Source organism: Salvelinus namaycush, unplaced genomic scaffold (assembly GCF_016432855.1).
Source record: "Salvelinus namaycush isolate Seneca unplaced genomic scaffold, SaNama_1.0 Scaffold45, whole genome shotgun sequence".
Taxonomy (NCBI): domain Eukaryota; kingdom Metazoa; phylum Chordata; class Actinopteri; order Salmoniformes; family Salmonidae; genus Salvelinus; species Salvelinus namaycush.
In genome coordinates this window covers 238,520-258,659 of record NW_024061142.1, presented here as the reverse complement: position 1 = coordinate 258,659, position 20,140 = coordinate 238,520, and the positions used below count along the sequence as shown (strand labels likewise).

The window sequence follows — 20,140 nt, the reverse complement described above, 5'->3', positions numbered from 1 at the left end:
AAGACGATAATAATAATAATAATAATAATAATAATAATAAGATAATACGTTTATACGGCGTTTAAAAAAAAAAAGTATATTTTTTCCTTTATTTGATGAATTCTTTTTTTTTTTAATATATATAACTTTTTCTCACCAATTTCGTGGTATCCAATTGGTAGTTACAGTCTTGTCCCATCGCTGCAACTCCCGTATGGACTCGGGAGAGGCGAATGTCGAGAGCCGTGCGTCCTCCGAAACACAACCCAGCCAAGCCGCACTGCTTCTTGACACAATGCCCATCCAACCCGGAAGCACCAATGTGGTGGAGTAAACACCGTACACCTGGCAACCGTGTCGGCGTGCATTACGCCCGGCCCGCCACAGGAGTCGCTAGGGCGCGATGGGACAACAACATCCCTGCCGGCCAAACCCTCCACTAACCCGGACGATGCTGGGCCAAACCCTCCGCTAACCCGGACGATGCTGGGCCAAACCCTCCCCTAACCCGGACGATGCTGGGCCAAACCCTCCACTAACCCGGACGATGCTGGGCCAAACCCTCCGCTAACCCGGACGATGCTGGGCCAAACCCTCCGGTAACCCGGACGATGCTGGGCCAAACCCTCCGCTAACCCGGACGATGCTGGGCCAAACCCTCCGCTAACCCGGACGATGCTGGGCCAAACCCTCCGCTAACCCGGACGATGCTGGGCCAATTGTCCGCCGCCCGATTGCTCTCCCGGTCGTGGACGAATGCGAGCCTGGACTAGAACCAGGATCTCCCGTGACACAGCTAGCACCGAGACAGAACCTGGACTAGAACCAGGATCTCTAGTGACACAGCTAGCACTGAGACAGAGCCGGGACTAGAACCAGGATCTCTAGTGACACAGCTAGCACTGAGACAGAACATGGACTAGAACCAGGATCTCTAGTGACACAGCTGGCACTGAGACAGAGCCGGGACTAGAACCAGGATCCAGCTAGCACTGAGACAGAGACAGAGCCTGGACTAGAACCAGGATCTCTAGTGACACAGCTAGCACTGAGACAGAACCTGGACTAGAACCAGGATCTCCCGTGACACAGCTAGCACTGAGATAGAGCCTGGACTAGAACCAGGATCTTGTGACACAGCTAGCACTGAGACAGAGCCTGGACTAGAACCAGGATCTCTAGTGACACAGCTAGCACTGAGACAGAGCCTGGACTAGAACCAGGATCCAGCTAGCACTGAGACAGAGCCGGGACTAGAACCAGGATCTCCAGTGGCACAGCTGGCACTGCGACAGAACATGGACTAGAACCAGGATCTCTAGTGACACAGCTAGCACTGAGACAGAGCCTGGACTAGAACCAGGATCTCTAGTGACACAGCTAGCACTGAGACAGAACCTGGACTAGAACCAGGATCTCGTGACACAGCTAGCACTGAGACAGAGCCTGGACTAGAACCAGGATCTCTAGTGACACAGCTAGCACTGAGACAGAGCCTGGGCTAGAACCAGGACCTCTAGTGACACAGCTAGCACTGAGACAGAGCCTGGACTAGAACCAGGATCCAGCTAGCACTGAGACAGAGCCGGGACTAGAACCAGGATCCATCTAGCACTGAGACAGAGCCGGGACTAGAACCAGGATCCAGCTAGCACTGAGACAGAGCCTGGACTAGAATCAGGATGTCTAGTGACACAGCTACCACTGAGACAGAGCCTGGACTAGAACCAGGATCTCTAGTGACACAGCTACCACTGAGACAGAGCCTGGACCAGAATCAGGATGTCTAGTGACACAGCTAGCACTGAGACAGAACCTGGACTAGAACCAGGATCTCTAGTGACACAGCTAGCACTGAGACAGAGCCTGGACAAGAACCAGGATCTCTAGTGACACAGCTACCACTGAGACAGAGCCTGGACTAGAACCAGGATCTCTAGTGACACAGCTAGCACTGAGACAGAGCCTGGACTAGAACCAGGATCTATAGTGGCACAGCTCACACTGAGACAGATCCTGGACTAGAACCAGGATCTCTAGTGACACAGCTAGCACTGAGACAGAGCCGGGACTAGAACCAGGATCTCTAGTGGCACAGCTAGCACTGCAGTGCCTTAGACCACTGAGACAGAGCCGGGACTAGAACCAGGATCTCTAGTGACACAGCTAGCACCGAGACAGAACATGGACTAGAACCAGGACCTCTAGTGACACAGCTAGCACTGAGACAGAGCCTGGACTAGAACCAGGATCTCTAGTGACACAGCTAGCACTGAGACAGAACCTGGACACAGCTAGCACCGAGACAGAACATGGACTAGAACCAGGATCTCTAGTGACACAGCTAGCACTGAGACAGAGCCTGGACTAGAACCAGGATCTCTAGTGGCACAGCTAGCACTGAGATAGAACCTGGACTAGAACCAGGATCTCTAGTGGCACAGCTAGCACTGAGACAGAGCCTGGACTAGAACCAGGATCTCTAGTGACACAGCTGGTACTGAGACAGAGCCGGGACTAGAACCAGGATCTCTAGTGACACAGCTAGCACTGAGACAGAGCCTGGACTAGAACCAGGATCTCTCGTGACACAGCTAGCACTGAAACAGAGCCGGGACTAGAACCAGGATCTCTAGTGACATAGCTCGCACTGAGACAGAGCATGGACTAGAACCAGGATCTCTAGTGACACAGCTCGCACTGAGACAGAACCTGGACTAGAACCAGGATCTCTAGTGACACTGAGACAGAACCTGGACTAGAACCAGGATCTCTAGTGACACTGAGACAGAGCCTGGACTAGAACCAGTATCTCTAGTGACACTGAGACAGAACCTGGACTAGAACCAGGATCTCTAGTGACACTGAGACAGAGCCTGGACTAGAACCAGGATCTCTAGTGACACTGAGACAGAACCTGGACTAGAACCAGGATCTCTAGTGACACTGAGACAGAACCTGGACTAGAACCAGGATCTCTAGTGACATAGCTCGCACTGAGACAGAACCTGGACTAGAACCAGGATCTCTAGTGACACTGAGACAGAGCCTGGACTAGAACCAGGATCTCTAGTGACACTGAGACAGAACCTGGACTAGAACCAGGATCTCTAGTGACACTGAGACAGAGCCTGGACTAGAACCAGGATGTCTTAGACGCTATGCCACTCTGGAGGCCCTGTTGGCGTTTTTTTGTGGGACTGATAAAAAAATGTCTGGAACTTAAAGTTCCCAGTGTTTCCAGATTTCTATGAACTATGACCTGTAATTACTTATAATATGAGTGAAATACTTTCCTTCCAATCTTTTTTTATTTATTAAGTATGTTAAAAGCAGGTTTTCTGTGTTGGAATAGTGAGGGCGTACCCCAACAACAGAAAGGTGTGGGCGTACCCCAACAACAGAAAGGTGTGGGTCGTACCCCAACAACAGAATGGTGTGGGTCGTACCCCAACAACAGAATGGTGTGGTCGTACCCCAACAACAGAATGGTGTGGTTCGTACCCCAACAACAGAAAGGTGTGGTTCGTACCCCAACAACAGAAAGGTGTGGTCGTACCCCAACAACAGAAAGGTGTGGTTCGTACCCCAACAACAGAAAGGTGTGGTTCGTACCCCAACAACAGAATGGTGTGGTCGTACCCCAACAACAGAAAGGTGTGGACGTACCCCAACAACAGAAAGGTGTGGTCGTACCCCAACAACAGAAAGGTGTGGTTCGTACCCCAACAACAGAAAGGTGTGGTCGTACCCCAACAACAGAAAGGTGTGGGCGTACCCCAACAACAGAAAGGTGTGGGTCGTACCCCAACAACAGAATGGTGTGGGTCGTACCCCAACAACAGAAAGGTGTGGGTCGTACCCCAACAACAGAAAGGTGTGGTTCGTACCCCAACAATAGAAAGGTGTGGGTCGTACCCCAACAACAGAATGGTGTGGGCGTACCCCAACAACAGAAAGGTGTGGGCGTACCCCAACAACAGAAAGGTGTGGGCGTACCCCAACAACAGAAAGGTGTGGTTCGTACCCCAACAACAGAAAGGTGTGGTTCGTACCCCAACAACAGAAAGGTGTGGGCGTACCCCAACAACAGAAAGGTGTGGGCGTACCCCAACAACAGAATGGTGTGGTCGTACCCCAACAACAGAATGGTGTGGTTCGTACCCCAACAACAGAAAGGTGTGGTTCGTATCCCAACAACAGAAAGGTGTGGGGCGTACCCCAACAACAGAAAGGTGTGGGCGTACCCCAACAACAGAAGGGTGTGGGCGTACCCCAACAACAGAAGCTCATCCTCTGCAGGGAGATAACGTGTTCTATGAGGAAATAGTATTTTTAAAACAGTCTGTTTGAGATACAAGTTTGAGGGTCAATTTATGCTTTGGCCACAAATATGAGTATAGGATGTCTCAACATTATTTCGATGAGTTAATTAACTTCTACTTGATGTCATAATGATAGTTTAACCAGGTTTCTAGGATATATAGTATATTCTAGAATTCATCCATGATGTCATAATGATAGTTTAACCAGGTTTCTAGGATATATAGTATATTCTAGAATTCATCCATGATGTCATAATGATAGTTTAACCAGGTTTCTAGGATATATAGTATATTCTAGAATTCATCCATGATGTCATAATGATAGTTTAACCAGGTTTCTCGGATATATAGTATATTCTAGAATTCATCCATGACGTCATAATGATAGTTTAACAGAATATTAACTTTTTCAAGTTAGATTTTCACTGGACAGTTACATTAAAATAATGTTATTAACCGGTTACCATACTTTAAAAATAACGGTTCTGTTTCAAAAAACTGTCGATCACTTTCTTTCCCGGTTCGGTTTCTGTTTCTTCATTTTTTTTGTTCTTACGCGGTTTTCTGTTCTGTTCTCCGAACCGTTTCCAACTCCTGGGGTCATTGTTAAAACCGAGTGTGTTTTCTCATGCCTTTTCAGGTTCACTAACTGGGTAAAATCCTTTCCACACTGCGGACAATGGAACGACTTCTCTCCTGTGTGTATTTTCTCATGCCTTTTCAGGTTCCCTATCTGGGTAAAACCCTTTCCACACTGGGAACATTGGAAAGGTTTCTCTCTTGTGTGTGTCCTTTTATGGTCTTTCAGGTTCCCTAACCGTGTAAAACCCTTTCCACACTGGGTGCATTGGAAAGGTTTCTTTCCCGTGTGTAATTTTTCATGTTTGTTTAGGTTCCCTAACTTGGTAAAATTCTTTCCACACATAGAGCAATGGTAAGCTGTCTCCCACGTGTGTGTCCTTTCATGCTCCTTCAGGCTCCCTAACCTTTTAAAACTATTTCCACACTTGGAACATTGGAAAGGCTTCTCTCCGGTGTGGGTTCTCTCATGCTTTTTCAGGTTCCCTAACCATGTAAAATTCTTTCCACACTGGGAACATTGGAAGGGCTTCTCTCCTGTGTGTACTCTTTGATGGTCCTTCAGGTTCCCTAACCGTGTAAAACCTTTCCCACACTGGGAGCATTGGAAAGGTTTCTCTCCGGTGTGTAATTGTTTGTGTTTTTTTAGGTTCCCTAACTTGGTAAAATTCTTTCCACACAGAGAGCAATGGTAAGATGTCTCCCCTGTGTGTGCCCTTTCATGCACCTTCAAGCTCCCTAACTGTGTAAAACTCTTTCCACAATGGGAGCATTGGAACGGCTTTTCTCCTGTGTGTGTTCTCTCGTGCTTTTTCAGGCTCCCTAACAGGGTAAAACCCTTTCCACACTGGGAACATTGGTAACGCTTCTCTCCTGTGTGTATTATTTTATGTTCGTTCAGGCTCCGTAACCGTGTAAAACTCTTTCCACACTGGGAACATTGGAAAGGCTTCTCTCCTGTATGTACTCTTTTGTGATCCTTCAGGTTCCCTAGCCGTGTAAAACCCTTCCCACACTGGGAGCATTGGAAAGGCTTCTCACCTGTGTGTAATTCTGTATGTTTTATTAGGTTCCTTAACTTGGTAAAATCTTTTCCACACAGGGAGCAATGGTAAGATGTCTCCCCTGTGTGTATCCTTTCATGCTCCTTCAAGCTCCCTAACTGTGTAAAACTCTTTACACACTGGGAGCATTGGAACGGTTTCTCTCCTGTGTGTGTTCTCTCATGCTTTTTCAGGTTCCCTAACCACCTAAAGCCCTTTTCACACCGGGAGCATTTGAAAGGCTTCTCTCCTGTGTGTATAATTTTATGTTCTTTCAGGCTCCCTAACCGTGTAAAACTCTTTCCACATTGGGAACATTGGAAAGGCTTCTCTCCTGTGTGTATTCTCTCATGCCTTTTCAGGTTCCCTAACCGTGTAAAACTCTTTCCACATTGGGAACATTGTGAAGTCTTCTCTCCTGTGTCTGTTCTATCATGACTTTTCAGCTTCCATAACCACTTAAAACTCTTTTTACACTGGGACCAGTGATGTCGTCTCGCTGGTTTGGGCGTCTCTGGGTCTGGTTCCTCTGAAGGACTCTTCCTGCTGTCAGAGGGAGAGTCTGGTATCTCTCCTGCCAAAGACAAACAGAGTATTTGGTTAAACAGAGAGACCTAAATGACATCTCCACATTATAAAACTGTCTTTCCTATTGAGGTTTAATCTAGACTAGATCGCTCATTATAAAATAGCAAATTTGCATCCTGGATGCTGATTGGTTGATAGCATTAGTTATTCACGATAATTCATGGGTAATGGCTGTTAACAGTTCCATTTGAATTATCCCTACACATCCACTGTCCCACAGCCAAGCCAGGCAATTTATAAACTAATCTCCACTGTCCAGCCAGGCAATTCATGAACTAATCTCCACTGTCCCACAGCCCAGCCAAGCAATTTATAAACTAATCTCCACTGTCCAGCCAGGCAATTTATAAACTAATCTCCACTGTCCCACAGCCCAGCCAGGCAATTTATAAACTAATCTCCACTGTCCCACAGCCAAGCCAGGCAATTTATAAACTAATCTCCACTGTCCAGCCAGGCAATTCATAAACTAATCTCCACTGTCCAGCCAGGCAATTCATAAACTAATCTCCACTGTTCCACAGCCCAGCCAGGCAATTTATAAACTAATCTCCACTGTCCCACAGCCAAGCCAGGCAATTCATAAACTAATCTCCACTGTCCCACAGCCCAGCCAGGCAATTTATAAACTAATCTCCACTGTCCCACAGCCCAGCCAGGCAATTCATCAACTAATCTCCACTGTCCCACAGCCCAGCCAGGCAATTCATAAACTAATCTCCACTGTCCCACAGCCCAGCCAGGCAATTCATAAACTCATTTCCACTGTCCCACAGCCCAGCCAGGCAATTTATAAACTAATCTCCACTGTCCCACAGCCAAGCCAGGCAATTCATCAACTAATCTCCACTGTCCCACAGCCCAGCCAGGCAATTCATAAACTAATCTCCACTGTCCCACAGCCCAGCCAGGCAATTCATAAACTAATCTCCACTGTCCCACAGCCCAGCCAGGCAATATATAAACTAATCTCCACTGTCCCACAGCCCAGCCAGGCAATTCATAAACTCATTTCCACTGTCCCACAGCCCAGCCAGGAAATATATAAACTAATCTCCACTGTCCCACAGCCCAGCCAGGCAATATATAAACTAATCTCTACTGTCCCACAGCCCAGCCAGGGAATATATAAACTAATCTCCACTGTCCCACAGCCCAGCCAGGCAATTTATAAACTAATCTCTACTGTCCCACAGCCCAGCCAGGCAATTTATAAACTAATCTCTACTGTCCCACAGCCCAGCCAGGCAATTTATAAACTAATATCCACTGTCCCACAGCCCAGCCAGGCAATTTATAAACTAATCTCCACTGTCCCACAGCCCAACCAGGCAATATATAAACTAATCTCCACTGTCCCACAGCCCAGCAAGGCAATTTATAAACTAATCTCCACTGTCCCACAGCCCAACCAGGCAATATATAAACTAATCTCCACTGTCCCACAGCCCAGCCAGGCAATATATAAACTAATCTCTACTGTCCCACAGCCCAGCCAGGGAATATATAAACTAATCTCCACTGTCCCACAGCCCAGCCAGGCAATTTATAAACTAATCTCTACTGTCCCACAGCCCAGCCAGGCAATTTATAAACTAATCTCTACTGTCCCACAGCCCAGCCAGGCAATTCATAAACTAATCTCCACTGTCCCACAGCCCAGCCAGGCAATTCATAAACTAATCTCTACTGTCCCACAGCCCAGCCAGGCAATTTATAAACTAATCTCCACTGTCCCACAGCCCAGCCAGGCAGTTTATAAACTAATCTCCACTGTCCCACAGCCCAACCAGGCAATATATAAACTAATCTCCACTGTCCCACAGCCCAACCAGGCAATATATAAACTAATCTCCACTGTCCCACAGCCCAGCCAGGCAATTCATCAACTAATCTCCACTGTCCCACAGCCCAGCCAGGCAATTCATCAACTAATCTCCACTGTCCCACAGCCCAGCCAGGCAATTCATAAACTAATCTCCACTGTCCCACAGCCCAGCCAGGCAATTTATAAACTAATCTCCACTGTCCCACAGCCCAGCCAGGCAATTTATAAACTAATCTCCACTGTCCCACAGCCCAGCCAGGCAATTTATAAACTAATCTCCACTGTCCCACAGCCCAGCCAGGGAATTTATAAACTAATCTCCACTGTCCCACAGCCCAACCAGGCAATTTATAAACTAATCTCCACTGTCCCACAGCCCAGCCAGGCAATTTATAAACTAATCTCCACTGTCCCACAGCCCAGCCAGGCAATTTATAAACTAATCTCCACTGTCTCACAGCCCAACCAGGCAATATATAAACTAATCTCCACTGTCCCACAGCCCAACCAGGCAATATATAAACTAATCTCCACTGTCCAGCCAGGCAATATATAAACTAATCTCCACTGTCCCACAGCCCAACCAGGCAATTTATAAACTAATCTCCACTGTCCCACAGCCCAACCAGGCAATTTATAAACTAATCTCCACTGTCCCACAGCCCAGCCAGGCAATTTATAAACTAATCTCCACTGTCCCACAGCCCAACCAGGCAATTTATAAACTAATCTCCACTGTCCCACAGCCCAGCCAGGCAATTTATAAACTAATCTCCACTGTCCCACAGCCCAACCAGGCAATTTATAAACTAATCTCCACTGTCCCACAGCCCAGCCAGGCAATTCATCAACTAATCTCCACTGTCCCACAGCCCAGCCAGGCAATTTATAAACTAATCTCCACTGTCCCACAGCCCAACCAGGCAATTTATAAACTAATCTCCACTGTCCCACAGCCCAGCCAGGCCATTTATAAACTAATCTCCACTGTCCCACAGCCCAACCAGGCAATATATAAACTAATCTCCACTGTCCCACAGCCCAACCAGGCAATATATAAACTAATCTCCACTGTCCCACAGCCCAGCCAGGGAATTTATAAACGAATCTCCACTGTCCCACAGCCCAGCCAGGCAATTCATAAACTAATCTCCACTGTCCCACAGCCAAGCCAGGCAATTTATAAACTAATCTCCACTGTCCCACAGCCCAACCAGGCAATATATAAACTAATCTCCACTGTCCCATAGCCCAACCAGGCAATATATAAACTAATCTCCACTGTCCCACAGCCCAGCCAGGCAATTTATAAACTAATCTCCACTGTCCCACAGCCCAACCAGGCAATATATAAACTAATCTCCACTGTCCCACAGCCCAACCAGGCAATATATAAACTAATCTCCACTGTCCCACAGCCCAACCAGGCAATATATAAACTAATCTCTACTGTCCCACAGCCCAACCAGGCAATATATAAACTAATCTCCACTGTCCCACAGCCCAACCAGGCAATATATAAACTAATCTCCACTGTCCAGCCAGGCAATATATAAACTAATCTCCACTGTCCCACAGCCCAACCAGGCAATTTATAAACTAATCTCCAATGTCCCACAGCCCAGCCAGGCAATTTATAAACTAATCTCCACTGTCCCACAGCCCAGCCAGGCAATTTATAAACTAATCTCCACTGTCCCACAGCCCAGCCAGGCAATTTATAAACGAATCTCCACTGTCCCACAGCCCAGCCAGGCAAATTATAAACTAATCTCCACTGTCCCACAGCCCAACCAGGCAATATATAAACTAATCTCCACTGTCCCACAGCCCAACCAGGCAATTTATAAACTAATCTCCACTGTCCCACAGCCCAGCCAGGCAATTTATAAACTAATCTCCACTGTCCCACAGCCCAGCCAGGCAATTTATAAACTAATCTCCACTGTCCCACAGCCCAACCAGGCAATATATAAACTAATCTCCACTGTCCCACAGCCCAACCAGGCAATATATAAACTAATCTCCACTGTCCAGCCAGGCAATATATAAACTAATCTCCACTGTCCCACAGCCCAACCAGGCAATTTATAAACTAATCTCCACTGTCCCACAGCCCAGCCAGGCCATTTATAAACTAATCTCCACTGTCCCACAGCCCAACCAGGCAATTTATAAACTAATCTTTACTGTCCCACAGCCCAGCCAGGCAATTTATAAACTAATCTCCACTGTCCCACAGCCCAGCCAGGCAATTTATAAACTAATCTCCACTGTCCCACAGCCCAACCAGGCAATATATAAACTAATCTCCACTGTCCCACAGCCCAGCCAGGCCATTTATAAACTAATCTCCACTGTCCCACAGCCCAGCCAGGCAATTTATAAACTAATCTCCACTGTCCCACAGCCCAACCAGGCAATTTATAAACTAATCTCCACTGTCCCACAGCCCAACCAGGCAATTTATAAACTAATCTCCACTGTCCCACAGCCCAACCAGGCAATTTATAAACTAATCTCCACTGTCCCACAGCCCAGCCAGGCAATATATAAACTAATCTCCACTGTCCCACAGCCCAACCAGGCAATATATAAACTAATCTCCACTGTCCCACAGCCCAACCAGGCAATTTATAAACTAATCTCCACTGTCCCACAGCCCAGCCAGGCAATTTATAAACTAATCTCCACTGTCCCACAGCCCAACCAGGCAATTTATAAACTAATCTTTACTGTCCCACTGTCCAGCCAGGCAATTTATAAACGAATCTCCACTGTCCAGCCAGGCAATATATAAACTAATCTCCACTGTCCCACAGCCCAACCAGGCAATTTATAAACTAATCTCCACTGTCCCACAGCCCAACCAGGCAATTTATAAACTAATCTCCACTGTCCCACAGCCCAGCCAGGCAATATATAAACTAATCTCCACTGTCCCACAGCCCAACCAGGCAATTTATAAACTAATCTCCACTGTCCCACAGCCCAACCAGGCAATTTATAAACTAATCTCCACTGTCCCACAGCCCAGCCAGGCAATTTATAAACTAATCTCCACTGTCCCACAGCCCAACCAGGCAATTTATAAACTAATCTCCACTGTCCCACAGCCCAGCCAGGCAATTCATCAACTAATCTCCACTGTCCCACAGCCCAGCCAGGCAATTTATAAACTAATCTCCACTGTCCCACAGCCCAACCAGGCAATTTATAAACTAATCTCCACTGTCCCACAGCCCAGCCAGGCAATTCATCAACTAATCTCCACTGTCCCACAGCCCAGCCAGGCAATTTATAAACTAATCTCCACTGTCCCACAGCCCAACCAGGCAATTTATAAACTAATCTCCACTGTCCCACAGCCCAGCCAGGCCATTTATAAACTAATCTCCACTGTCCCACAGCCCAACCAGGCAATATATCAACTAATCTCCACTGTCCCACAGCCCAACCAGGCAATATATAAACTAATCTCCACTGTCCCACAGCCCAGCCAGGGAATTTATAAACGAATCTCCACTGTCCCACAGCCCAGCCAGGCAATTCATAAACTAATCTCCACTGTCCCACAGCCAAGCCAGGCAATTTATAAACTAATCTCCACTGTCCCACAGCCCAACCAGGCAATATATAAACTAATCTCCACTGTCCCATAGCCCAACCAGGCAATATATAAACTAATCTCCACTGTCCCACAGCCCAGCCAGGCAATTTATACACTAATCTCCACTGTCCCACAGCCCAACCAGGCAATATATAAACTAATCTCCACTGTCCCACAGCCCAACCAGGCAATATATAAACTAATCTCCACTGTCCCACAGCCCAACCAGGCAATATATAAACTAATCTCTACTGTCCCACAGCCCAACCAGGCAATATATAAACTAATCTCCAATGTCCCACAGCCCAGCCAGGCAATTTATAAACTAATCTCCACTGTCCCACAGCCCAGCCAGGCAATTTATAAACGAATCTCCACTGTCCCACAGCCCAGCCAGGCAAATTATAAACTAATCTCCACTGTCCCACAGCCCAACCAGGCAATATATAAACTAATCTCCACTGTCCCACAGCCCAACCAGGCAATTTATAAACTAATCTCCACTGTCCCACAGCCCAGCCAGGCAATTTATAAACTAATCTCCACTGTCCCACAGCCCAGCCAGGCAATTTATAAACTAATCTCCACTGTCCCACAGCCCAACCAGGCAATATATAAACTAATCTCCCCTGTCCCACAGCCCAACCAGGCAATATATAAACTAATCTCCACTGTCCAGCCAGGCAATATATAAACTAATCTCCACTGTCCCACAGCCCAACCAGGCAATTTATAAACTAATCTCCACTGTCCCACAGCCCAACCAGGCAATTTATAAACTAATCTCCACTGTCCCACAGCCCAGCCAGGCAATTTATAAACTAATCTCCACTGTCCCACAGCCCAACCAGGCAATTTATAAACTAATCTCCACTGTCCCACAGCCCAGCCAGGCAATTCATCAACTAATCTCCACTGTCCCACAGCCCAGCCAGGCAATTTATAAACTAATCTCCACTGTCCCACAGCCCAACCAGGCAATTTATAAACTAATCTCCACTGTCCCACAGCCCAGCCAGGCCATTTATAAACTAATCTCCACTGTCCCACAGCCCAACCAGGCAATATATAAACTAATCTCCACTGTCCCACAGCCCAACCAGGCAATATATAAACTAATCTCCACTGTCCCACAGCCCAACCAGGCAATATATAAACTAATCTCTACTGTCCCACAGCCCAACCAGGCAATATATAAACTAATCTCCAATGTCCCACAGCCCAGCCAGGCAATTTATAAACTAATCTCCACTGTCCCACAGCCCAGCCAGGCAATTTATAAACGAATCTCCACTGTCCCACAGCCCAGCCAGGCAAATTATAAACTAATCTCCACTGTCCCACAGCCCAACCAGGCAATATATAAACTAATCTCCACTGTCCCACAGCCCAACCAGGCAATTTATAAACTAATCTCCACTGTCCCACAGCCCAGCCAGGCAATTTATAAACTAATCTCCACTGTCCCACAGCCCAGCCAGGCAATTTATAAACTAATCTCCACTGTCCCACAGCCCAACCAGGCAATATATAAACTAATCTCCCCTGTCCCACAGCCCAACCAGGCAATATATAAACTAATCTCCACTGTCCAGCCAGGCAATATATAAACTAATCTCCACTGTCCCACAGCCCAACCAGGCAATTTATAAACTAATCTCCACTGTCCCACAGCCCAACCAGGCAATTTATAAACTAATCTCCACTGTCCCACAGCCCAGCCAGGCAATTTATAAACTAATCTCCACTGTCCCACAGCCCAACCAGGCAATTTATAAACTAATCTCCACTGTCCCACAGCCCAGCCAGGCAATTCATCAACTAATCTCCACTGTCCCACAGCCCAGCCAGGCAATTTATAAACTAATCTCCACTGTCCCACAGCCCAACCAGGCAATTTATAAACTAATCTCCACTGTCCCACAGCCCAGCCAGGCCATTTATAAACTAATCTCCACTGTCCCACAGCCCAACCAGGCAATATATAAACTAATCTCCACTGTCCCACAGCCCAACCAGGCAATATATAAACTAATCTCCACTGTCCCACAGCCCAGCCAGGGAATTTATAAACGAATCTCCACTGTCCCACAGCCCAGCCAGGCAATTCATAAACTAATCTCCACTGTCCCACAGCCAAGCCAGGCAATTTATAAACTAATCTCCACTGTCCCACAGCCCAACCAGGCAATATATAAACTAATCTCCACTGTCCCATAGCCCAACCAGGCAATATATAAACTAATCTCCACTGTCCCACAGCCCAGCCAGGCAATTTATAAACTAATCTCCACTGTCCCACAGCCCAACCAGGCAATATATAAACTAATCTCCACTGTCCCACAGCCCAACCAGGCAATATATAAACTAATCTCCACTGTCCCACAGCCCAACCAGGCAATATATAAACTAATCTCTACTGTCCCACAGCCCAACCAGGCAATATATAAACTAATCTCCACTGTCCCACAGCCCAACCAGGCAATATATAAACTAATCTCCACTGTCCAGCCAGGCAATATATAAACTAATCTCCACTGTCCCACAGCCCAACCAGGCAATTTATAAACTAATCTCCAATGTCCCACAGCCCAGCCAGGCAATTTATAAACTAATCTCCAATGTCCCACAGCCCAGCCAGGCAATTTATAAACTAATCTCCACTGTCCCACAGCCCAGCCAGGCAATTTATAAACGAATCTCCACTGTCCCACAGCCCAGCCAGGCAAATTATAAACTAATCTCCACTGTCCCACAGCCCAACCAGGCAATATATAAACTAATCTCCACTGTCCCACAGCCCAACCAGGCAATTTATAAACTAATCTCCACTGTCCCACAGCCCAGCCAGGCAATTCATAAACTAATCTCTACTGTCCCACAGCCAAGCCAGGCAATATATAAACTAATCTCCACTGTCCCACAGCCCAACCAGGCAATTTATAAACTAATCTCCACTGTCCCACAGCCAAGCCAGGCAATTTATAAACTAATCTCCACTGTCCCACAGCCCAACCAGGCAATATATAAACTAATCTCCACTGTCCCACAGCCCAACCAGGCAATATATAAACTAATCTCCACTGTCCCACAGCCCAGCCAGGCAATATATAAACTAATCTCCACTGTCCCACAGCCCAGCCAGGCAATTTATAAACTAATCTCCACTGTCCCACAGCCAAGCCAGGCAATTTATAAACTAATATCCACTGTCCCACAGCCCAACCAGGCAATTTATAAACTAATCTCCACTGTCCCACAGCCAAGCCAGGCAATATATAAACTAATCTCCACTGTCCCACAGCCCAGCCAGGCAATTCATCAACTCATCTCCACTGTCCCACAGCCAAGCCAGGCAATATATAAACTAATCTCCACTGTCCCACAGCCCAGCCAGGCAATTCATAAACTAATCTCCACTGTCCCACAGCCCAGCCAGGCAATTCATCAACTCATCTCCACTGGACGTGCTTCTAGTCCAGCATTTGGTTTGCAACAGAAAGGATAAGTAGAAATAAACCTCTGCAACTGTTTTGTCTGTAAAATAAAATGTGGATAGAACTTATTGTGATGATTTAATATTGGACAGTTTTTACCCTCATCATTTCAGTGCCCTTTTTGAGCTAGTTTTACCATCAATATCAATTTCAACCTGTTTGATCATCAATATCATCAGTGTAATGAAGGGGAGGAGACAGGTTAAAGAAGGTTTTCTAAGCCTTGAGACAACTGAGACATGGATTGTGTGTGTGTGCCATTCAGAGGGTGAATAGACAAAACAGAATACTTAAGTGTCTTTGAACAGGGTGGGAGGTACAAAGCACACCTGTTCGTGTCAAGAACTGCAATGCTGCAGGGTTTTTAAAACTCAACAGTTTCCTGTGTTTATCAAGAATGGTCCACCACCAAAAGGACATCCAGACAAATTGACACAACTGTGGGAAGCATTCATGTGGAATGCTTTCGACACCTCGTAGAGTCCATGCTCCGATATACAGAGCCTTCGGAAAGTATTCAGACCCCTAGACTTTTTCCACATTTTGTTACATTACAGCCTTATTCTAAAATTGATTTAATAAATAAAAATCCTTAGCAATCTTAACACAATACCCCATAATGACAAAGCAAAAATTGGTTTTTAGACATTTCTGCAAATTTATTACAAATAAAAAACAGAAATATCTTTTTACACAACTATTCAGACCCTTTGCTATGACACTTCGAAATTGAGCTCAGATGCATCCTGATTCCATTGATCATCCTTAAGATGTTTCTACAACTTGATTGGAGTCCACCTGTGGTAAATTCAATTGATTGGACATGATTTGGAAAGGCACACACCGAGGGTTGCACATTTTGGGGAATATTCAGAGGTGGAAACTTTCCGTGGGAATATATGTAAATTAACGGGAATATATGTAAATTAACGGGAATATATGTAAATTAACGGGAATATATGTAAATTAACAGGGATATATGTAAATTAACAGGGATATATGTAAATTAACGGGAATATATACACATGTATATTAATACAGTGGCTTGCGAAAGTATTCACCCCCTTGGCATTTTTCCTGTTTTGTTGCCTTACAACCTGGAATTAAAATAGATTTTTTGGGGGGGGGGTTTGTATCACTTGATTTACACAACATGCCTACCACTTTGAAGATGTAAAATATTTTTTATTGTTAATTCTTGTCAATAGGGGGGCGCTGTTTTCACTTTGGAAAAAATCGTGCCCAAATTAAACTGCCTCGTACTCTATTCTAGATCATACAATATGCATATTATTATTACTATTGGATAGAAAACACTCTCAAGTTTCTAAAACTGTTTGAATTATATCTGTGAGTAAAACAGAACTCATTTTGCAGCAAACTTCCTGACAGGTAGTGAAAATCTGAAAACGATGCTCTGTTCCAGGGCCTGCCTATTCAACTGGCTTTTATTTATCGATATGCATGCACTTCATACGCCTTCCACTAGATGTCAACAGGCAGTGGAAGGTGGAATGGGGTGTCTAGCTTGATCTGAGGCCGAACAAGAGCTTTTGGAGTGGCAGGTCAGGAATTTCCTTTCTCTACCAAGGCACCTCAATATTGTCTTCTGATAAGCGTTCGGTATACACGGCGGATGTCTCCGGCTCTGATTTTATTTGATACATGTGATAATAACATCGTAAAGTATGTTTTTTCAACTGAGTTTTATCAGATTATTCAACGTTTATTGGGACTTTTGGAGTTTTCCGTTCTTTGCGTCAAGAGAAGATGGGCATGTTCGCGCCACATGGCTAGCTAAGGTTGCTAATTCGACAGGAGAAAAGGACATTCTAAAACCAAACAACGATTTATTCTGGACCAAGGACTCCTTGTACAAGATTCTGATGGAAGCTCAGCAAAAGTAAGAACAATTTATGATGTTATTTCGTATTTCTGTGGAAAATGTTGATTCCTATTCTCTGCCGTTTTGGCGAGCGCTGTCTCGCAATAACGCAAGAAGTTTTTTTTTATGGTAAAGTTATTTAAAAAAATCTAACACGGCGGTTGCATTAAGAACCAGTGTATCTTTCATTTATGATGAGTTATTTGGTCAGATTAGGTGAGTGTCCAAGATAGCTCTTGACATTCTGGTGAATCGATGCTACGTATTCACAATGTATAACCACGGTTTGCAGCTCTAAATATGCCCATTTTCGAACAAAACATAAGTGTATTTATTGTATAACCTGATGTTATAAGACTGTCATCTGATGAAGTTGGTCAAGGTTAGTGATTAATTTGATATCTTTTGCTGGTTTTTGAGAATGCTATCTTTGCGGTGAATAAATGCGTTTGTGTGTTTGGCTATTGTGGTAAGCTAATATAATGCTATATTGTGTTTTCGCTGTAAAACACTTAAAAAATCGGAAATATTGGCTGGATTCACAAGATGTTTATCTTTCATTTGCTGTACACCATGTATTTTTCATAAATGTTTTTATGATGAGTATTTAGGTATTTCACGTTGCTCTCTGTAATTATTCTGGCTGCTTTGGTGATATTTTTGATGGTAGCTGCAATACCTGGAGTACTTCTCCTGTCTTATCCAGTGTCCTGTGTGAATTTAAGTATGCTCTCTCTAATTCTCTCGTTCTCTCTTTCTTTCTCTCTCTCTGAGAACCTGAGCCCTAGGACCATACGTCACGGCAAACCGGGCATGATGACTCCTTGCTGTCCCCAGTCCGCCTGGCCTTGCTGCTATTCCAGTTTCAACTGTTCTGCCTGCGGTTACGGAACCCCTACCTGTTCCAGACCTGCTGTTTTCAACTCTTAATGATCGGCTATGAAAAGCCAACTGACATTTATTCCTGATTATTATTTGACCATGCTTGTCATTTATGAACATTTTGAAAATCTTGGCTCTCTCTAATTTTCTCCTTCTCTCTTTCTTTCTCTCTCTCGGAGGACCTGAGCCCTAGGACCATACGTCAGGACTACCGGGCATGATGACTCCTTGCTGTCCCCAGTCCGCCTGGCCTTGCTGCTATTCCAGTTTCAACTGTTCTGCCTGCGGTTATGGAACCGCCACCTGTCCCAGACCTGCTGTTTTCAACTCTTAATGATCGGCTATGAAAAGCCAACTGAAAATTATTCATGATTATTATTTGACCATGCTTGTCACTTATGAACATTTTGAACATCTTGGTATTGTTCTGTTATAATCTCCACCCGGCACAGCCAGAAGAGGACTGGCCACCCCTCATAGCCTGGTTCCTCTCTAGGTTTCTTCCTAGGTTTTGGCCTTTCTAGGGAGTTTTTCCTAGCCACCGTGCTTCTACACCTGCATTGCTTGCTGTTTGGGGTTTTAGGCTGGGTTTCTGTACAGCACTTCGAGATATTAGCTGATGTACGAAGGGCTATATAAAATAAACTTGATTGATTGATTGATGTAAAACTATGATTTATACCTCAAATATGCACATTTTCGAACATAAATTTATTGTATAACATGTTATAAGACTGTCATCTGATGAAGTTGTTTCTTGGTTAGTGACTAATTATATCTCTATTTGGTCGGTTTTGTGATAGCTACCTATGCGGTAGAAACATGGTGAAAATATGCGGTTGAGTCTTTGGCTATTGTGGTTAGCTAATAGAAATACATAGTGTTTTCGCTGTAAAACATTTTAAAAATCGGAAATGATGGCTGGATTCACAAGATGTTTATCTTTCATTTGCTGTATTGGACTTGTGATTTCATGAAATTATATTATATGATATCCCTGTCGTGTTAGGCTAGGCTATGCTAGTGTAACGGATGTGAAATGGCTAGCTAGTTAGCGGGTACGCGCTAGTAGCATTTCAATCAGTTACGTCACTTGCTCTGAGACCTGAAGTAGGGTTTCCCCTTGCTCTGCAAGGGCAGCGGCTTTTGTGGAGCGATGGGTAACGACGCTTCGTGGGTGTCAGTTGTTGATGTGTGCAGAAGGTCCCTGGTTCGCGCCCGTGTCGGGGCGAGGGGACGGTATAAAGTTATACTGTTACATTGATGCTGTTGACCCGGATCACTGGTTGCTGCGGAAAAGGAGGAGGTTGAAAGGGGGGTGAGTGTAACGGATGTGATTTTTGCCCATTCTTCAAGGCAAAACTGCTCCAGCTTCTTCAAGATGGATGGGTTCTGCTGGTGTACAGCAATCTTTAAGTGATACCACATATTCTCAATATAATTGAGATCTGGGCTTTGACTAGGCCATTCCAAGACATTTAAATGTTTCCCCTTAAACCACTTGAGTGTTGCTTTAGCAGTATGCTTAGGGTTATTGTCCTGCTGGAAGGTGAACCTCCGTCCCAGTCTCAAATCTCTGGAAGACTGAAACAGGTTTCCCCCAAGAATTACCCTGTATTTAGCACCATCCATCCTTCCTTCAATTCTGACCAGTTTCCCAGTCCCTGCCGATGAAAAACATCCCACAGCATGATGCTGCCACCACCATGCTTCACTGTGGGGATGGTGTTCTCGGGGTGATGGAGGCGTTGGGTTTGCGCCAGACATAGCGTTTTCCTTGATGGCCAATAAGCTCAATTTTAGTCTCATCTGACCAGAGTACATTCTTTCATATGTTTGAGGAGTCTCCCACATGCCTTTTGGTGAACTCCAAACGCGTTTGCTTATTTTTTTTCTTCAAGCAATGGCTTTTTTTCTGGCCACT

At 45.4% G+C, this 20,140-nt stretch overlaps 1 protein-coding gene across 1 annotated transcript; it reads right to left on the bottom strand.

Moving 5' to 3' along the window:
• Positions 1-4,678: 4,678 nt before the first annotated feature.
• Positions 4,679-6,676, bottom strand: LOC120041358 (gastrula zinc finger protein XlCGF57.1-like). The gene is made up of 2 exons (XM_038986305.1): positions 6,667-6,676; positions 4,679-6,500 (listed from the first exon to the last, which is right to left on the bottom strand). Exons 1-2 carry the CDS (start codon positions 6,674-6,676, stop codon positions 4,810-4,812), a joined length of 1,701 nt encoding a protein of 566 aa, XP_038842233.1. The 3' UTR covers positions 4,679-4,809.
• Positions 6,677-20,140: the final 13,464 nt, after the last annotated feature.